This window comes from Cygnus olor, chromosome 1 (assembly GCF_009769625.2).
Source record: "Cygnus olor isolate bCygOlo1 chromosome 1, bCygOlo1.pri.v2, whole genome shotgun sequence".
Classification (NCBI taxonomy): Eukaryota; Metazoa; Chordata; class Aves; order Anseriformes; family Anatidae; genus Cygnus; species Cygnus olor.
Window position 1 is genome coordinate 14,686,885 of NC_049169.1, and position 17,259 is coordinate 14,704,143.

Sequence of the window (17,259 nt, forward strand, 5' to 3'; positions counted from 1 at the left end):
CTACTTCTGACCAGTGTCTCTGTGGAAACAGCCACTGAGAGTGGCAGGAAGTGAACAAAGATGGCTGATACCCTGCGGTACCTCAGGGCCCTGGCACAGGCCCATCCCCACCACGGCCATGGCAGCCCAAGCGAAACCAGGATGTCTCCAGGGCTGAATGCCCTTCTCTCATCACATGTCCCTCCACTACTCCCCCGGAGAGCTGCAGAGCCTAGCTGAAGATCTCGAAGTTCCTGAAACAATAAACAAACAAAGTTTGTTGTGAAGCAGTGAATTGTTCTCAGTCCTCCTGTTAAAGGGATGGAGGAACTTAAGTGTAAAAACCTGTCCAACTCCAAGTGAAACTCTACCATCTGAGCCCCAGCCCTGTGCCAAGCCATATTTCTATTCATTCCGTACCCTTTCTTAAAATAGGGATCATAAAAATATTTTATTGGTGCTAAGATGCAAAGTCACTTTTGCTAAATATCATCAAATCCCTTTTGCTGAATAAAATAGACAAATACAGTGTTTTTTGTGATGCAAAGGCCTGTTAAGTAATTCTCAGTGGTATATTGAAGTATATGACTAAGTGAAGTTCATCACGTTGTGTACATAGAAACCCCAGAGTTTCTGTACCCATATTTGCCCAGAGCATTCTTTCTTGTTGCATTTGCATTATTTGCTACTTCAAGTCCTTGTTCATGTATTTACTAATCAGCTTAGGTGGCCAGGTAATTACAGTAACAGACAAACTTGTAATGTGCAGTAAATACTGTATTATGAGGTACAAGGTATTGCCACATGGGCTCAGGCCCTGATCCAATATCCAGTGCTCAGGAGACTTCATTGGCCTCAACACATTTTTCACCAATTCTTTACTTGCGCTGGAATTTAAAGACAAATCACTCAATTAAAATTCAAGTGATGTACGTGGTTGGCATGGACAAAAGACAGCAATTCTTGCAGGTATTGAATGTTCTACACCATCACACATTTTTGATCTTGAAGCTCAAGACACAAAGTAGTTGCTGGTAACATCTACTTTTGCTCAGGTGAATGAATAATGCGTTTCACCAACTTTAATGTTATGTTGATGCAGAAATAATAGTATTTTTAAGCAGTGCAAGAACTTTTTAAAGGGAAAAACGTTTGGCAATAATGCACTGTTTAAAGTCATGGTACCTTTCAATTGGCACCACTGAACTTCAGTGGCAGAAGTTCAGCTCTTCGGGTTTTCCTGTGTGGCCCTGCAGAAGTCACTTGACCCCTCTGTAGGGAGAACTCGAGTGTGTCTAGAGCTTTCCTAAACTTCTGTCCTTGTAATCGTCTGTCTGCCTCCATCCACATTTGTCATTACAGCAACATGAAGGAAGGCAGAGGCTGATCAGGCAAGATGGAGCGGAAGGAATGGGAAGGATCAGAACAATCTTAATGCCTTGGTGCCCCTGGTCCTCCTAAAGTGAGTGCTCAAATTCTCAGGTTATGAAATAGGTGGCAAAAGCCAGACTCCTGGGATTCATTTTTCTTTTGCGAATGCTCTCATCCATAGAGTGTATAACTGCTGGAGCAATGGGAGAACTTGTTTTCCATCTTGACAACAGCTACGTTTTCGGGTTTTGGTGTGTACTTGCCCAGATTTTAGGCTGTCCTTTACTTAAATCTGGATCCCCAAAAAGCTCTTGACATGATGGAAGTACTTGTTATTTGCAGACACCTCAAGTTAATTATGACCAGCAGGTTTATGTGTCGACAAGTAAATGCTAGAAAATAGATGGCCTGGATACCTGTCTGGGACTTTTTTTACATAATTGTGTGGGGTTAGTTACTAAATTTACTAAGCTGGGATGGCTTTAGGTGAGATTAAGGTAGCCTGGATACTACTCATGGCTTTTAGTTTGCTCTTGTTACTCACAAATGGTACAGAGGAAGCTTTTAGCTGAGAAATCAAATGAAATGGTGCATAAGTTTTTGGTGTAGGATGCTGAGGTACTGTTTTAATATTTTAGGAAAGGTTACCAAGGCAGCAGATGGAGTAGCTGTACTGTTTAAAGAGAAAGGAGATGAAAATAAAACTGACAGTCTGGGCAATTTAATTGGGGAAATAACAATAAATACTCTTGAACTGAAGTTGGATCAGGTGTGGGAAAATTCTCCTCAGGCTGCTCAATTTTTGGCGGGTATTTATCACAGTAAGAGCAAAATGTCTCTTCCTGTGAGTTGGCTAAGCAAAAGAGAGCCACTACTCTGGCTGAAATAGCCATTAATGAGAAAATTATGTCTTGAACCTCTGATGCATTTGAAAAGTGAGAGAACTTTTCCTTCCCGTTGACAGACTGGAAGTCAGTTGAGAATTAAATGTGCAGGAAAAAGATTAATGTCCTGAACCTGCACATGTTGTTATGCAAGTAGACTATGTCTCTGATGCTGGCCTCTGTTAAAATCCCCAGCTTTTCTGAGGACAAGCAATTGAAATTTTGCACATCTAATTCTGTTCTTTTCCACTTGATATCCCTCACTTCCCATATGCTTTATTTCTGCATCCCAACCTAACACTGGAACAGTCTCTCAAACTGTCTGTTGGTCTTTCCCCTGGAACCAAGACCCCTTAATTTCTTGAAAGGTGTAGCACCTTCCTCTCACACTCTCTATCTTACCTGACCCCCTAGAAGACATTTTTTCTAGAAATGCATTTATTTCAGCAGTGCTCTAAAATACCCAGGTTTCAAATCATCTTGAAAAACAACTAGTGATTAAAAACCCAGCTTGTTCTTTGACTTTTTCATGTGCTCCAATTAATATTTTCCTCCGTTTTGCCTACAAACTCCCCGGTTATATTCTTGCTTGCACTGCCTTGACCTCTTTTTGTCTAGCTGCTTTATATCCCCAGGAATCTCATTCCTGCCCTTCCTGCAGTGGCAGAGGTGCTGCCAGCATCACCAGCAAACTCCTTCTACCTTGCTCACCTTTTCCTAACCAGCTCTATATTTGCCAATCTGAATATACTTATTACTACTTGATTTTCTCCCTCTTCAAGGCTCTCTTTTAACTCTGGCATCTTTCTCACCTCATTCCTCACAACCTGGCAGCATGGACCAGAGAACCACAGAAATCCTCTCAGCAGAGGAGTATAAAAAAAGAGGGACCAAGGAAGGTATTGAGAGATATTGGCAGTGACTGAAAGAAGAAAAAGCCAGAGCCCTTTCTGCTCATAGGCGCTCCTCCTGTGTGAGCTGCCCTTTATCTGCTCTCTCCTCCCTCACTGTGTGCTGCACTGGGCTCTCCCCCCGTCTCCCTGGTCACCTTTATGGTCTTTTCTCACAACATACTTGAACCATGAGGCTTATCAGTGACTACTTGAAAGCCCTGGAGACATATTTAGAGAGAAAACAGATATTAACTCCTCCATGGGTCTTCACATAGCACCTGAAAACCATTGCACTTCCAGGGTAAGCTGGGGAAAGGCTGGCATTTTAATCACATATGTTTTCCAAATGCCTTCACTATACATGTCTCCCATATCCCTCTATGGTGTCTTTAGCACAGGATGTACAGAGGAAAGTCTGATTTATGTATATGGACACTGAACTCCTGCTGAAAGTAGATCTGTGTGGGTTCTGATATGAAGGAAGGCGAAAACAAAGAAACAAGAATATGTATTTATAGGGAAAAAAACAAACAAACAACAACATAAAATAAAATAAAATAAAAACAGATTAAGAAATAAGAAAAGAAAATAAAGGACAAAAAATGGTGACCTCTGAGTTCTGGGAAAAGCTTGGCTATTCAGAGCATCAGATGGGAACAGTCCATCAAGCTAGATATTAAACAAATGTAAACATGTATCTGAAATACTTTAAAACTTAGCCCAGATATTTCTCTAGTTTCTTCAAGAGTACAAGAAACAGCAGTACAATGGGATAGATTAGACACTGCAACTAAAAGGAGGTAAAAAAGCTACCAACAGTTTTACACTGTACTGGTAATGATTAAAAGATCATGAGCTTATTGTCCAGGCCTGGTTCATGTCTGCGCACACAGGCCTCATCTTTGTGAGGTATCCATTCAGATCAAAAGCTTCTTTGCGGATCCAGAAAATGCATGTGAAGGGATGGGCAATGACCTGGTATGTAAAGGGCCAGGCTAGATTTTTTTTCCAATATAAATACATTTACATTAATATCATATCATTGTAACTAAGTCATTTGAGGGTGAAGTTCTCCACATATTTTTTCTAACATAATACCTAGGCACACTTCCCCTGGGGCAATGGAAGATTAGTTTCCTCAGTACTACAGACCGATGCAGTGTGTGCTCACAGGATGATACAGTGTGGCCACATTTACTTGTAGACCAAGGCTGCATCTGGACTTGGCAAGAACTAGAAGCACTTTAAAATAGATGCAGATCAACCATCAAATGAACATTTCTTGTAATTCCCCAAAGCAGTATCAGATATGTGGGTATGGCTCAGCTCCGATCAGTAGGTTCTACTGATGCATCTTTTCCAGAGTCATAGCAGCAGATTCCTCCCAGCTACAGCCGTCCTGTAGTTTAAGGTGTGCATACAAGCACAGCCAATGCCCTTCCCAGTGTTTTGCTAGCTGTTCATGTTCAGCATGTCCAGTTAATATTCTCATACTATACAAAACACAGGAGCGCAGGATAGAGCTATCTGAACTAGTGTCAGCTTTCACTGGGGCAGGCACAGAGTGTCACAGAGAACCATCTAGAGATACTAGCTTAGCTCACAACTCAGTGTGGTTTCTCCAGAGTGGTGTTAAACATGAATCACTAAGTCCTGCCTCATGGCAGAGCTGATAAGTTTGTATGGAGGTGTTTAAGAATTAACTGGACAAATCCCTGAGTAACCTGATATAATTAGGCCTGCTTTGAGATGTGTGTTTGACCAGGTGACCTCCAGAGGTCCCTTCCAACCTAAATTATTATATGAGTTGATGCTGATGCACCTATATTGCATCCAGTCCCAGTAATAGTGCCACCTCTATAATACGCTCCGCCAAAAAGTGCTAGGACTGCCCTTAGATCAAAGAGAAAAAATTGCATGGGTGTATTGTGGGCTAGCTCTCTAAATGCCTAATCCAAGGGAGCCAGTGGTGGTTCATGCTGTTCCTGAGACAGCTACAGCAAAACTGACTTTGTCATGTACATATGCTGCAATTTCACCTTTGGGTATGCAGTGTGTGTGGTCTGAGTAATTCTCTGATACCCAGAGAAAGGAGAAAACTTCAGGTTCTTGGTGTAAGAAAGCATGAGTATTTGATCCTGGTCTGTGGAAAGAGCACCTCATTTGCCAGAGATATGAAAGCCACACAGTACTTCCACATTTAGAACTTGCTAGTTTCTTTTCGTAATGCTTCAATAAGTAAGATGATTGCAGGGAAAGGATTATTCATGTCTGTTTTCTCAAGTGTGGCCCAGGTCCGTGGATGGAGTGTCAGCAAAGAGCAGTTCTCTGACAAGCAAACATGCTGGCGGTGTTTAGAAACTCCCTTAGAGACACGGGTCCTTTGTTTAATTTCTCACTCCACAACATGACAAAGAGGAAGAATTTAGGTGGAGCTGATTATAAAGGAGGGAAAACATACCATGATCTTCCTTCAGTTGGCATCCTGGGGACATGAAGGACAGGGTCATAAAGATGATGAAGAGCACACTCCTTCTCTTCATTTTGCCGGGAGTAGTATCTGGTAAGAACATGATTTCATTACGCTGCTAAAATTAGAACACTGTTGGCTGTTGTACTTTCTCTTGGGAGCTTTATAATACATATTTAAGGATCAGACACGGATGGAAAAAATCAAGTAACAATTATTTTTCTACTGAAATAGATTGAGCTCTGTGGTTACAGCAGTATAATGAAGAGAATATGACCCCTCAGTAAGACACTTGGCTGGAAGAGGCACTTCAGCTTGTAATAGCCACTGCTCAGTAAGAGTGTGTTGGAATGGGAAAGGAGGTCAGTTCTGCAAGACACAATATCTATTAACAATACTCCAGTATTCTCCTTTCAAATATTGATAACATTCCTATCTGATGAAGTAAAATAAGCAACCAAACAGAAAAACACTTGTAGAGGTTATTAGCAGGGTATCAGTGTTTTTGCCCATGATAAAAACATGGAGGTTTTGCCAATATGAATATGTACATGTTAGCAACTTAAAGTAGATCTTCAAACATCAATCTGTGTGGCTGACAGAGTTGTTTGTAGCAAGCTATCTGCTCAGGTAGGATCACTTTGCTTTCAAGGAAATGAATTCTTCCAGTCCTCAGAAACTTGTCAGTATTTGGTGTTTTACCTTTATGACCCCAAAACTGTAATCAGGACACTGCATGTGAATCTCAATGTTTCTTGAAGTGTTTTTTTAATGTGCATGGTTGCAGAGAAAGAAAAGCTTGACGACATGACTCAGGCACACTGTAAAGGCTAACAAATCACACATAAATAAGACTTGAGTATACATATACATCTCAAAGCCAATTTCATGATTGCTTTATCTTGGGCTCACAACTTGTTAATGTTTGGGGCTGGTAATTCAGTTAGATAATGTATTAAATTTCTTCAGGCATTGTTCGTCCTCTGAAGTAAAGAGGTAACCAAGGACTTGTGAATACAGAAGGAAGGCTTTTGTAAAATCAATTGGAAGAAGAAGATGCCATTTAGATATATGATGGAAAATTTCAGTTAAAAAAAATAAAAAGCAAAAAGCGAGAGCTTATGATTTAGAAAGACAAATCATGAATAAACTGCCAAGGAAATCTTTAGAGATAATATGAAAATAGCAACTCTCTTCTTTCTTCATTTCTAAATGCTGAAAACGATTTCATTGATTTTATAAATGGTTTCCGTTAATGAACTCTGGCTTGCTGTCAGTAGCAAGTTCAATGTTCAGCTCCAGTTGTGGAAATGTATCCCCAGAAGGCCCTCTCAGCTCATTCTCATTTGCATGGTCGATTTCTGTTGATGATGTTTTCCAGAATCTTTAAGAACATTGATAAACACTTAGTCCTTCACTGGGACTTGTGAAGAAGGGGAAACATATGACTCCATGCTTTGTCTCAGGGGCTCATCTACTGCTATTACTTTTGCTTGTCATGAAGCAAAAGCACTAATATCCTGTCTTTGATCCTATGGGGAACATTATTTGAGAGTCCAGTAAGAGGAGCAATGTCTAATATGCAAAGACAGGTCATATGTGATCTGTCCCTAAAATGCTCCAAAATGTTGCTAGTGAATCAAAGAAACAAGATTTTGGATAGTTTGGCGCAAAAGTCACCAAGGCTTCTTCTAAAGTCATTGAAATCACTGGAGCTGAACTCTCCCCTTCCAGATTAAAGATCCTGCTGCTCTTGGAGGTGTGGCAATTTTAGTGCCTCTTTGGGAGCTGATGTGGGCCATCCTTCCCCAGACACATGAGAAGGGGAAAGAGGGAAGTGGTTCCATCCTACCAGTGTAGGATGTAAGTAGTGTAGTGCAAAGGAGCCCACTTCCCTTTGGCTCCATTCCTAGGGCATTTCCCTTGAACTCCATTCGGAACCTGAGCATCCGAGTGTGACTATGCTGCAGCCCTAATGACCTCAGAATAGTTTCTCTAGCAGCTTTTTACCTTGCAGCTGCCCAGCAAAAATAAAGGCTTTGTGAAGCTTTGCTACAGTAAGTGCTGTGGTATGAACAGCCCAACCCTCGAGTGAAGAGTATCTCCCGCCGTCTTGGCACACGCTGTGTGGAAAGTTTTGCTGAAGGCAGCTAGCTCCTTTGGCAAGTGTTTTGGACAAGCCAGCAAAGCCCCCCAAGCAACATTCAGTTCTGCTGTGGTCTCCTGTTGAGGCCAGTTTAGGGATATGAGGGTACTAAGATGTTGTTTCAGGGCATGCCCTAAAAGCTGACCTGATTTATATTTTCCACACAGTCTTCAGGAGATAAAGCACCACAGGCCCCTGTTAAAATAACACAAAAATACCCGTGATAAACATCAGAGCAAGCACAGATTTTGTCTTGGTGAGTCGGGAGGCCAGACAGAGTTAGCAGGGAGTTTACACGAGGCCATGGGATACCACAGCGCCATGCTGCAGCCAGGCAGTTGTGAACCACAGGGTGCCTTTGTGGGCCCACGTCTGCCCTGGGGAATGGATGGCTGCTCTTCCGTGCTCAGAGCAGAAGACAAAACAGCACAACCCCCGCAGCTGCTGCTTACACAACTTGTGAGCCGGGCCTGCACACAGCTGTGCCAGAGAGATTAAGAAAAGGGAAAATGGAGGAAGTGGGCGCTGCAGACGGTGTAATTCACAATGAAGATTGCTTCTTTAGCATCCTGGCCTGTGCAGTTCAAGGTGCTTTTTGGTGCAGTTAGTGCACAGAGGCAGCAGTTAGCTAGCACAAAGGGTGAAATGAAATAATAGAAACAAACACTGTTTCTTTCCTACTATATAAAGGCATATATGTAGGCAAACAACACAGTAACAACACTACTTAACCATCAGCCACCCTAAGTGACAGTGATATAGTGCTGAATTAGAGAAGAGATTCCTTCTTTTGCCATTAGCACTGGATTTACTACAGTGCAATGCCACCATTCATAAGCAAAAAGAGAATCAGGCCATTTTGTGCTCATTAATGGCATCTCCTGACACCAGCTGTGTGCTCCTGCTAGCCTAAGACTCCCAGAAGTAATTTTTCATTCATTTTCATCTTCCAGGAAGAAGAATCCAGTTGCTTAGGGGCTTACCTGCAACAAGCACTGTTGAAGAAAATTCTCCAGCTGGTGTTTGCGTTCATACCTTTAATGTAACTCTTTCTGCATTGTCTTCTGAAGGTGTTGCAATACATCCTACCATAGTAAATTCGAATCCACTTACAGAAGCATTTGATATTGAATCCATGGGAGATCTTGTATACAGGGTGAGTTTTACATTTAGCTTGAGCAATGCTCAGTCCTGTAGGCTGATGTTTCCTGGATTACTGAGAACTGACAGAGCACAGTGACTCATCTTTTAATCAGAGAAGAGCTGCAAATGCAGACCACTGTACTATTTGGACATGCTGTGATAGATATGACAAATGAGTAGCAATAGTGATTACGATTTTAATTGCGTCTAGGCAAAAACTGCTTATCACAATAATTCTGTTTATTCTGTGATAGAAAACATGATTTTCTAGAAAATCTGAGGTGAAGAAGGACATGTAGGACCTGATTCTGTTTTGGGGATTTATCCATAGTTTTTCAACTTAATTAATATGAAGTCACTGTGAATTTAAAGTGGATTATTTAAACCACATGCAGCTCTTACTTGGACACTCTCACTTCGAATTAAAATGAATTTGACTCACTTCCAAAACAAAGTAAGCTGAGTCAGATCAAAGCCAAGTTTAACTCTGAATGAGGGCTGTGACATATGAGGAAGTTACCTTGAGGTATGAAGTTATCACACTTCCACACATCTGTAATCTATTTCTATCTACTGCGTACTCTTGTCCTGTGGAAAATGCAAAGTAATTTTGGTTGTTTCAGGCTAGTTTTTATTGCTGGATAAATTAGCAAGTATTACCTCACATTTGTCACTGGCAATGAGTGTTCAGATGCATAACTTGTCATCCCATTGCAACTCACTTGTATGTCTGAGCCTGAACAATGACACTCAAGAGCACTTTTGAATCCACTTTTCTGGAAGTTTCCCAGGAAGTTCAGGTTTTCACAGAATTGATACAAGGGCACTTTTCTATTTCTCTTTGCTGATGTTTCTGTGAGAAAATCTGAGGGGAGTAAGACCATGAGCCCAGGTGTCTGCAGCTCATTGATTGACGCAAGGTGGGATAGCTCCTTCCAGGCTTTCTCCTCCCCAAACTGTCCCTCATACAAGAGATCCTTGAGTTGCTCTGTGAGGCCACAACATTTTGGTCTTTCCATTCTCCTTTTACTCACATTTCAGCCAGTGGCAAGGGTTGTGCCAGCAATCAGAATATGATCTAAAATACTCACTGCTTACTGATGGAAAATGACCTGTTACTGGTATTCTCTCCTATAGATTGTAAATTACATCTCTTTCATAATGTGCTAATAATATTTTTTTTCTATTTTCAGGTTGTTACCACTGGAAACCCTGTCCTAGATTATGAAACAATGCCAAAGCGCTTTGATTTACAGATTTTTGTTGAAGATACAACTGGGAGAACTGACCTTAATACACTGACTGTCCAAGTAGTAGATAAAAATGAACCTCCTGTATTTCGAGGAAATATGGCAATTCAAAGTAAGATAGCGGTGGCATTTGAAAAGAACAATACTCAAAAAGCTGACATCATATACAAAACAGAACTGCATACAGTGCCAGTTGTTAAAGTGGTCTAAATGTTTTCTATTAGAAAAGCAAGGGAAGAACAGGGTGATGTTTTTATCAAAGCTTTATTTTACACAAATATTTGGTGTACTTAATCTCTGGAGATGCCCTTCTGTTTTCTTGAAGTTTTGACCAAAAGTGATGGAACCATTTAAAAACGTTTGAAGAATATATATATATAAACATACACACACACATATATATAAAAGCAAACGTATTTATATCAGTAGATATATATACTATTTTTAATGTGAAGTGACATAGAGGTATATATTGGAAACATGAAGTTTGGTGGGGATGTAGCCAGTATACTGTGGGTCCATGTTTCAGTAGTTTGTTGAAACTGGACTGATTTGGAGAAGCAGGATAAATTTAAATAAGTGTATGTGTGTATATGCAAGAGTTTCTCAGGGGAGAAAAACAAAGACAGCAACCTGCCAGTGTTTTATACCTGTATATCACGTTTGCACCGGCATGTGAAAATTAAGTGGAAAATCATTCTGAAGAATGAGATATCCTAGATTGTGATTTATGGTGGTGTAAATGGAAAAAGGCAAAAAATTGTCTTCCGCCTGTGGCAGATGGCAGTAAACCTGGCTACTTTTCAGGCTTACCTGAAACCAGGTTTTCTTTCAGACCACAGGCAAAGGTGCAACAGGGAGAAGTCTGCAATAGCATTAGTAAAGAGGCTGGGGTGTCTGAACTCATAACAGCACCTAGGCAAGAACATTCAGTAATTCAATACTCAACTTTTTTTTTTTTTCTATCTGAGAATAGCAAGCTGTGGTCTGTTCATGGTACGTATTGTAAGTGGGTTCCCTAGATCTGGAAAGCAGTGCTGTTATTTAGGCTGGTGGCTTGCAGCCCCGGGAACGATCAGCAGGGCAGTGTGGCTGCAGCCTGGCCATCCAGTGCTGCAGAGGGCAGGGCTTGTCTGAAGGGACGAGTTCAACGCAGCCATGCTCAAATCAGCCCGTTCACTAATGCCTCCTGAGCACGTTGACATTCCCACTTCCATACAATACTTAGTTTGTAAAGCAAATTAGCTTCCCTGAGGGAAAAGGCCGCGTCATCTTCTCGGTGTCAAGGGTGTCTTGCATATCATGGGTGCTGCTGGAAGCTAATAATAATTAAACGTGACACTTCAGGGATCGGCACAGCATGAAGCACACTCTACGTGGGAGCTTGTTACAAATAAGTGCATCAGCTTAACTCTCAGCTAGAGCTGCCATAAATTGGTGAGCACAGATGTCTGATCTGTCTAACTGCGTGGCTTTAGTTAACAGTACCAGCCACAATTAGACGCTAATTGCACATTCGTTGGTTATTAAAAAGCATCTCCCTCTCATTAAACTTTATATTCATATTGTTGTCCTCTGGGAACAACTCATTACACTGCTCTGGGATTCCCACTGCTCTGATGAGAAGCAGCATTCAGCAGGGGTCACAGTGGAAATTAATAGTCCAGAAACGCCAGGGCCAGCAGACACAAAAGGGCAGAAAGCAAATAATGGGATCTAAAGATCTGTTGTTTTGCTAATCACTCCGGCCAAGGAGAGCTAAGCCTGTTGCCTGTGGCCCAGTATGGTATAGCCCAGTTGTGAGAGCTTCTGACATGCAAAGGAGCGCTCACAATACTCCTTGTACAGAATTAACACCCTTAATAAGGCAAGAGTTCAAGCGCAGACCATCGCTATTTATTTACCTCACAGATGTAAGAAAGAGCAGAAAAGAAGAGGAAAAGCTCTGAGGTGTCCTGGCAGGGGACAAGGGTGGATGTAGAGGGGATGGGAACCTAGCACGGAGCTATGTTCTGCCTATCTGCATGGTAAAGGTAGACATAAAGGTAGACACATGTGTACTTCATACCCCATTGAGCAGCTCAAGGAAGACCTGATGTATAGTATAGATCAGCCTCCCTAAGGCATAATTCAGATTGCATCTATCAGTGATGGTTTTCTGTTTACAGATAAGCATTTTTCCTTTTAATCTTTCGAGTGTGTGTGTTCTTTCCTGTGATGATTTTGGAATTACACCGGTGAAGTGAGAACACACATTAGTCAGTAATATGCCTGGACAGCTTCAATTTATCAGTATGTTTGCTGTTGTGTCCTTTATTCTTATCCAATTACCACTTAGTACACTTATATCTGTGCAGCTGTAACGATCTACATCTTGGAAGGTACACCTCCTGATCGCATTTACCAAGTTGATGCAGCTGATCCTGAAATGGTGGACTCAAAGTAAGTTGAAAAAAAACCCAGAGGTTATATTATCCACTGTTCTGAAATGCTAATTGCTAGCATCTTTCAACAATGCACTTCGTCCATCAGGAACATGGGAAAAGGTTTTGGTCAGGAAAAAAGAACCATTTTCAATAATAAATTGAGAAAAACCAGCTCAACATTTGGGCTCAAATTGTATTTTGATTTCTCAGCACTCCAAAATTAAGGGGTATTGAAGGTAGAGTTTGATACAGTTAATCAGAGATACAGTAGAAATCATGTCTCTTTTTTTAAAAATTGCTTGCAAAAACATTTTTAGTAGATGAGAATGATTAGTGTAAATAAAGTTTTTAATATTGTGTCACAATGTAATTCTTTCAAATGAGACGGTAAGGAAACTGCTTACCAAGGCAACTGAATCTCATTTTTGTGACAATCCTAGGGCAAACCGTGACCCCCCCAGTTAAGAAAATGGATTAGCAGATCTGAAATACTCTGATATCAGCAAAATTCCTGGACAGTGATAACTTTGTTTGCAGAAAGGAGAAAAGTAACTTTGTTTGCAGAAAGGAGAAAAGTAACTCTGCACTAACCTAGAGAACCATTTGTAGCTTTGCTTTGTTGACTTTTGTAGTATAAAAAGACAACATGTACAAGAACAGAACCTGAAGATGTTAATTCCACGTGTAGCATTATTCAGGAAAGCAATTACCTTGACATCCATCCTCAGGCTTTATCCAGCCAAACCACCAAGCCCCTGTGGGGCTGGTGAGGAGGGAAGCAGAGGCGAGGGGATTTATCTTGTGCACTGGTACGGTTACAGTACCCATTTGTGTTGTGCAATGCACAAAGCATCTGCAGCTACGTGCAGGTGCTGAACACTGTGGGAAACACCGAACTCGCACTCCCTCAAGCACCCCATGAAAGTCCACTCGCCCCTCCCCAGCCTCTCCCCTTGCCTGCCCCCCCAGACTTTGTTACCCTTCTGCACAGCTCTTCTTTAGTCTCCCAAATCCAGCCCCACGCCTTTCTTCTCTACCCTCCTACGTGGGAGGTGCTCTGCTGCCACCACAAAAATGATTTTGCCAGCTGTGTTGTGGCTCTGACCTCTATGTTAACTTCCTGTTGCAGGTCTGTGGATAGTAGGAGACCTGTACCTTGGCCCCTTCTACAAGGCAAGGCAAGAACAGAAGGATGCTTTAACAAATGATACAAAAACTAATGCATTGTGCTCTTTGTTTTCAGTATTCCTCACTCCCTGCATCAGTGCCATTCCTGGTCTCAGAAAGTGGAACCATTTTTTCCAAAAAAGAATTTGATTATGAGAACGATCCATATTGTGTGAGAATTTATTTAACTCGTGCTCTTTTTATTAGCTTACAGTAGGCAATGTTTTCCTATGTGCCACAGAGTGATTCTTGTTTCGTTTTCTTATTTAACAGTACTTTTAAATATAACGTGACAGACCAGAAGGACTCAACTCTACTAAAACAGTGAATATAAATATAATTAACATCATGATGAAAGACCTTACTTTACCATGTGAGTGAAAACTTCCATTGTAGTGAAAATGTAGATGTTTTCACCAGCTTTACTGCCTTGGCACCAATGGGAGGGTGTATACAGGGCAAGCTAATGTAACAACAAAGTACGACTGAAAACAGTATTTTCATTTTGTTATGAATCTTGTTGTTTTACTGAGAAGATTTGCTCTCATTTCCCTTTTTTATTCTTATTTATATTTTTTACAGTTCTCCAGGTTCTGCCCTCGTGCTAAAAGCAACCAAACAAGCTTGTTGTACTTGTAAGCATTTAGAGAGGTTAAAGCTATGCAAAGACCTGCGGACAAGTTCAGACAAAGACATGAGTTTTACTCTGTGTGAATACAATCATACAGAGTTTACCCTTCATGCAGATGTGCATTTCACCATAATGATGTTTATTCATGCAGAAATGTCTAGACTTAAAAAGGTCTCACTTTTGATCTGTCTTTTCCTCTTCTTCCCAAACACTTACACTTGTAAATGATCCCAGTGCTGTTTGAAACATTGCCATCTCTTACTGTGTCATAAGCAGGAAATTGTTGTGTCATAACACACAAGTCAGAAATAGCTTTTGAAAATTAATGGAGCTCTAGCTGGAAGCAGGAGTATTGTTGAAAATTTGCAAAACGGGAGGGAATATCCATATGCTACTAGAAGGCTATTGTGTGGTGGAAAGTACAATGGATGATTGTTTCTGAAGTTGGAGCCTGAGAAATACAGGGTTGGTCTGATTCTGTTGATTTATCTTCGTCACTTTGCATGAGACACTAACTGGATTCTAGACACTCTCGTTACCTCTCCTGATACTGAGGCTTCACAAGGTCCCTGCCAAGAATATTTATGGTGGGTTCTCTCCTGATATCTGTGCAAAGAGGGAGAAGACAGTGCAGCACCTGGGCATGCCAAGAGATCTCCAGCCACTTGTTTGGAGCAATCTTCTGGCTGCCTTGTGGAGCCTGAGCAATGCACAGCTCCTGGGCTGAGGCCAAGGATCTGGACAGTGCTGGGTAAAGGGGTGGAGAATCTGAAGAAGTGGAAGAATAAAATATTAGAAACAGACATGGACTTTGTTGTTGTTGTTACTTATTTATAACTTGAATTCATGCATGCAGTAATCAATAAGGTTGACAGCTCTCTCCACATTACTATACTGCTACAAGCAGGACGAATCCATCTCCCAGGGCCAAAGCCTGCATGGTTTGTTCTAGACTATTTTCTCCAAATGTTCCCATTTCTGTTTATTTATCCTTATGTCTGGAATGCTGAAGGAGCTCTTTTAAATATTTATCTATTTGTTCAAGATAACGAAAGTTTCAGTGACTGGAGTATCCATAACACCTAACGTCTAAGACTCAGATGTTGGATGGCACAAATAAAGCTTGGTATTTTTTTGAATCTTTTCCGCTTTAGATTGACACTACAGACCAAAAATAGAAGCTCAGTTTGTAAAGAGCTTGAGATTAAATTGCACTTCATGAGCTGTCCTCACTGTGCACATGCATGCCCTCTCCCCTGCTAAAATGTGAGCTACATGCTGGGACTATATATTTTCTGACACTATAATAATTAGTGCTGGGATGGAAGCTGAGGAAACTTGACAAGTTAGCAAACCTTCTTTATTTTCTCCTGATCAAAGCTGTCAAGAACAGAGTTTCAAAGAGTCTTTTTAATTGTTCTCACAGTATATGTAGGCACATCTGTTTTTGGTGTTCACAACACTCCATCAGCATTTCAGCCTTTTGAAATTCGGGATGTTAAAATCAATGGAAAACTCATGGAGCGAGGAAAACAAAGGAGGAGACAAGAAAACAAACATATGCTTCCTTCACAATTATACTGCAGTGTCCAAAAGGTCTGCTTGAACCATACTGTAAAATACCACGGGCAGGTGGCAGGTAGATCAACAGCAGGACACAGCCCAGACGTAGCTGCGTAGAAGAGGCCCCAACTCCTGGTCAGCTGCCCAAGCACTCTGTGCAATGGGGATATGTGCTTGAAAATGTCCCACTTCGTCCTGACGGATCTGGTGGGGACAAGAGAAGGGTCCGTGCAGGGCTGGTAGTTTTGGCTGTCTCACCAAAACCAGACAGCTGTCCCTCCCATATCCCCAGTGATCAGAGAGTTGTTTTCAGGTGGCATTTTTGGCAGCAGTGACGGAGATCTGTTGCTGTTTGTTTTCTTTCTGAGTAACTCCTGAGAAATGGGAGAACAAGGAAGTGATCCAACACCAAGAGTGGGACAGAACCTTAGTAAGTACACAGACTCCACAGCCTTCACAAACACCTTTTTGTTTGTTTCTGGCCGAAAGTTAGGTGTTTATACTGAGAAAACTCTATGCGATTTGCCTGCTGTATGCTTTCCTCTTTTAACATCAGCTGACAGAACAGCTGAAGTACTATGTCTTCTTAGCCATTCTTAAAATTGCAAGTGCAGACCTGGAGGCATCAGATCTACGCTGTCTCTGCAATTCTCTGCTCCAGTTGCTAAATGCCCCATAATGGTGGGTTTCAGAGGAAAACAAAGGGCTCATGTTTTCCTAGGGTAGGAACTATAGACTAGTCAATTAGCTAAGTGGTGGCTTAGAAAGTTTAAAGTGCACAAAAATGGATCGGTCTTGAAACATACTCCTAATGCTTTTCTGAACTGTTGAGCACCTTCAGCTCCCTTTGACTTTTGTTAGCAGATGTTTTGTGTGTTTGTGTGTTTCAGTGGAATAAATCAGCCCTCATAAAGTCCTTGCAGAGTTTTTGTGTGCTTGCCTATGCCTGCTTTTACATGTGGTTCAGGTACCATAATTGCATACCTGAGTACCCATGTGAACATGCAACTGCAACCACTACAAGCAATCCTGCGCAACTGCCTGCCAGACCATACCTGGGCCATAAAACTCACTCACTTCATGGGAAATCTGGGAGCACTGGCATATCAAACAGCAGCAGTAAAAAACATTTTCTCCATGTAAACTGAATCAGACAGATGTTGCTGAGAATTTGGAGGAACATCATGGGAACATCTGGGGGACACCCACAGGAGGGCTCTCTCTTGCCTCTGCCTACTGCAGTGCCAGCTCAAGCTTTTCAGTGATACTGTTGTCCCCCAGATGCCTCCAGCATTCATTCCAAAATACGATTAATTGCATTATTGCTTCTATTTTT

The 17,259-nt window shown here is 41.5% G+C and overlaps 1 protein-coding gene across 1 annotated transcript in view; it reads left to right on the plus strand.

Annotated features, from left to right (window-relative positions):
* Window positions 1–8,252: 8,252 nt before the first annotated feature.
* Window positions 8,253–17,259, plus strand: part of CDHR3 (cadherin related family member 3) — a 30,514-nt gene continuing 21,507 nt past the window's right edge. Inside the window, 7 exon segments of the mRNA XM_040541413.1 lie at window positions 8,253–8,331; window positions 8,697–8,899; window positions 10,080–10,248; window positions 12,494–12,582; window positions 13,806–13,901; window positions 14,003–14,075; window positions 14,078–14,099. Coding sequence (XP_040397347.1) covers window positions 8,253–8,331; window positions 8,697–8,899; window positions 10,080–10,248; window positions 12,494–12,582; window positions 13,806–13,901; window positions 14,003–14,075; window positions 14,078–14,099 — 731 coding nt within the window.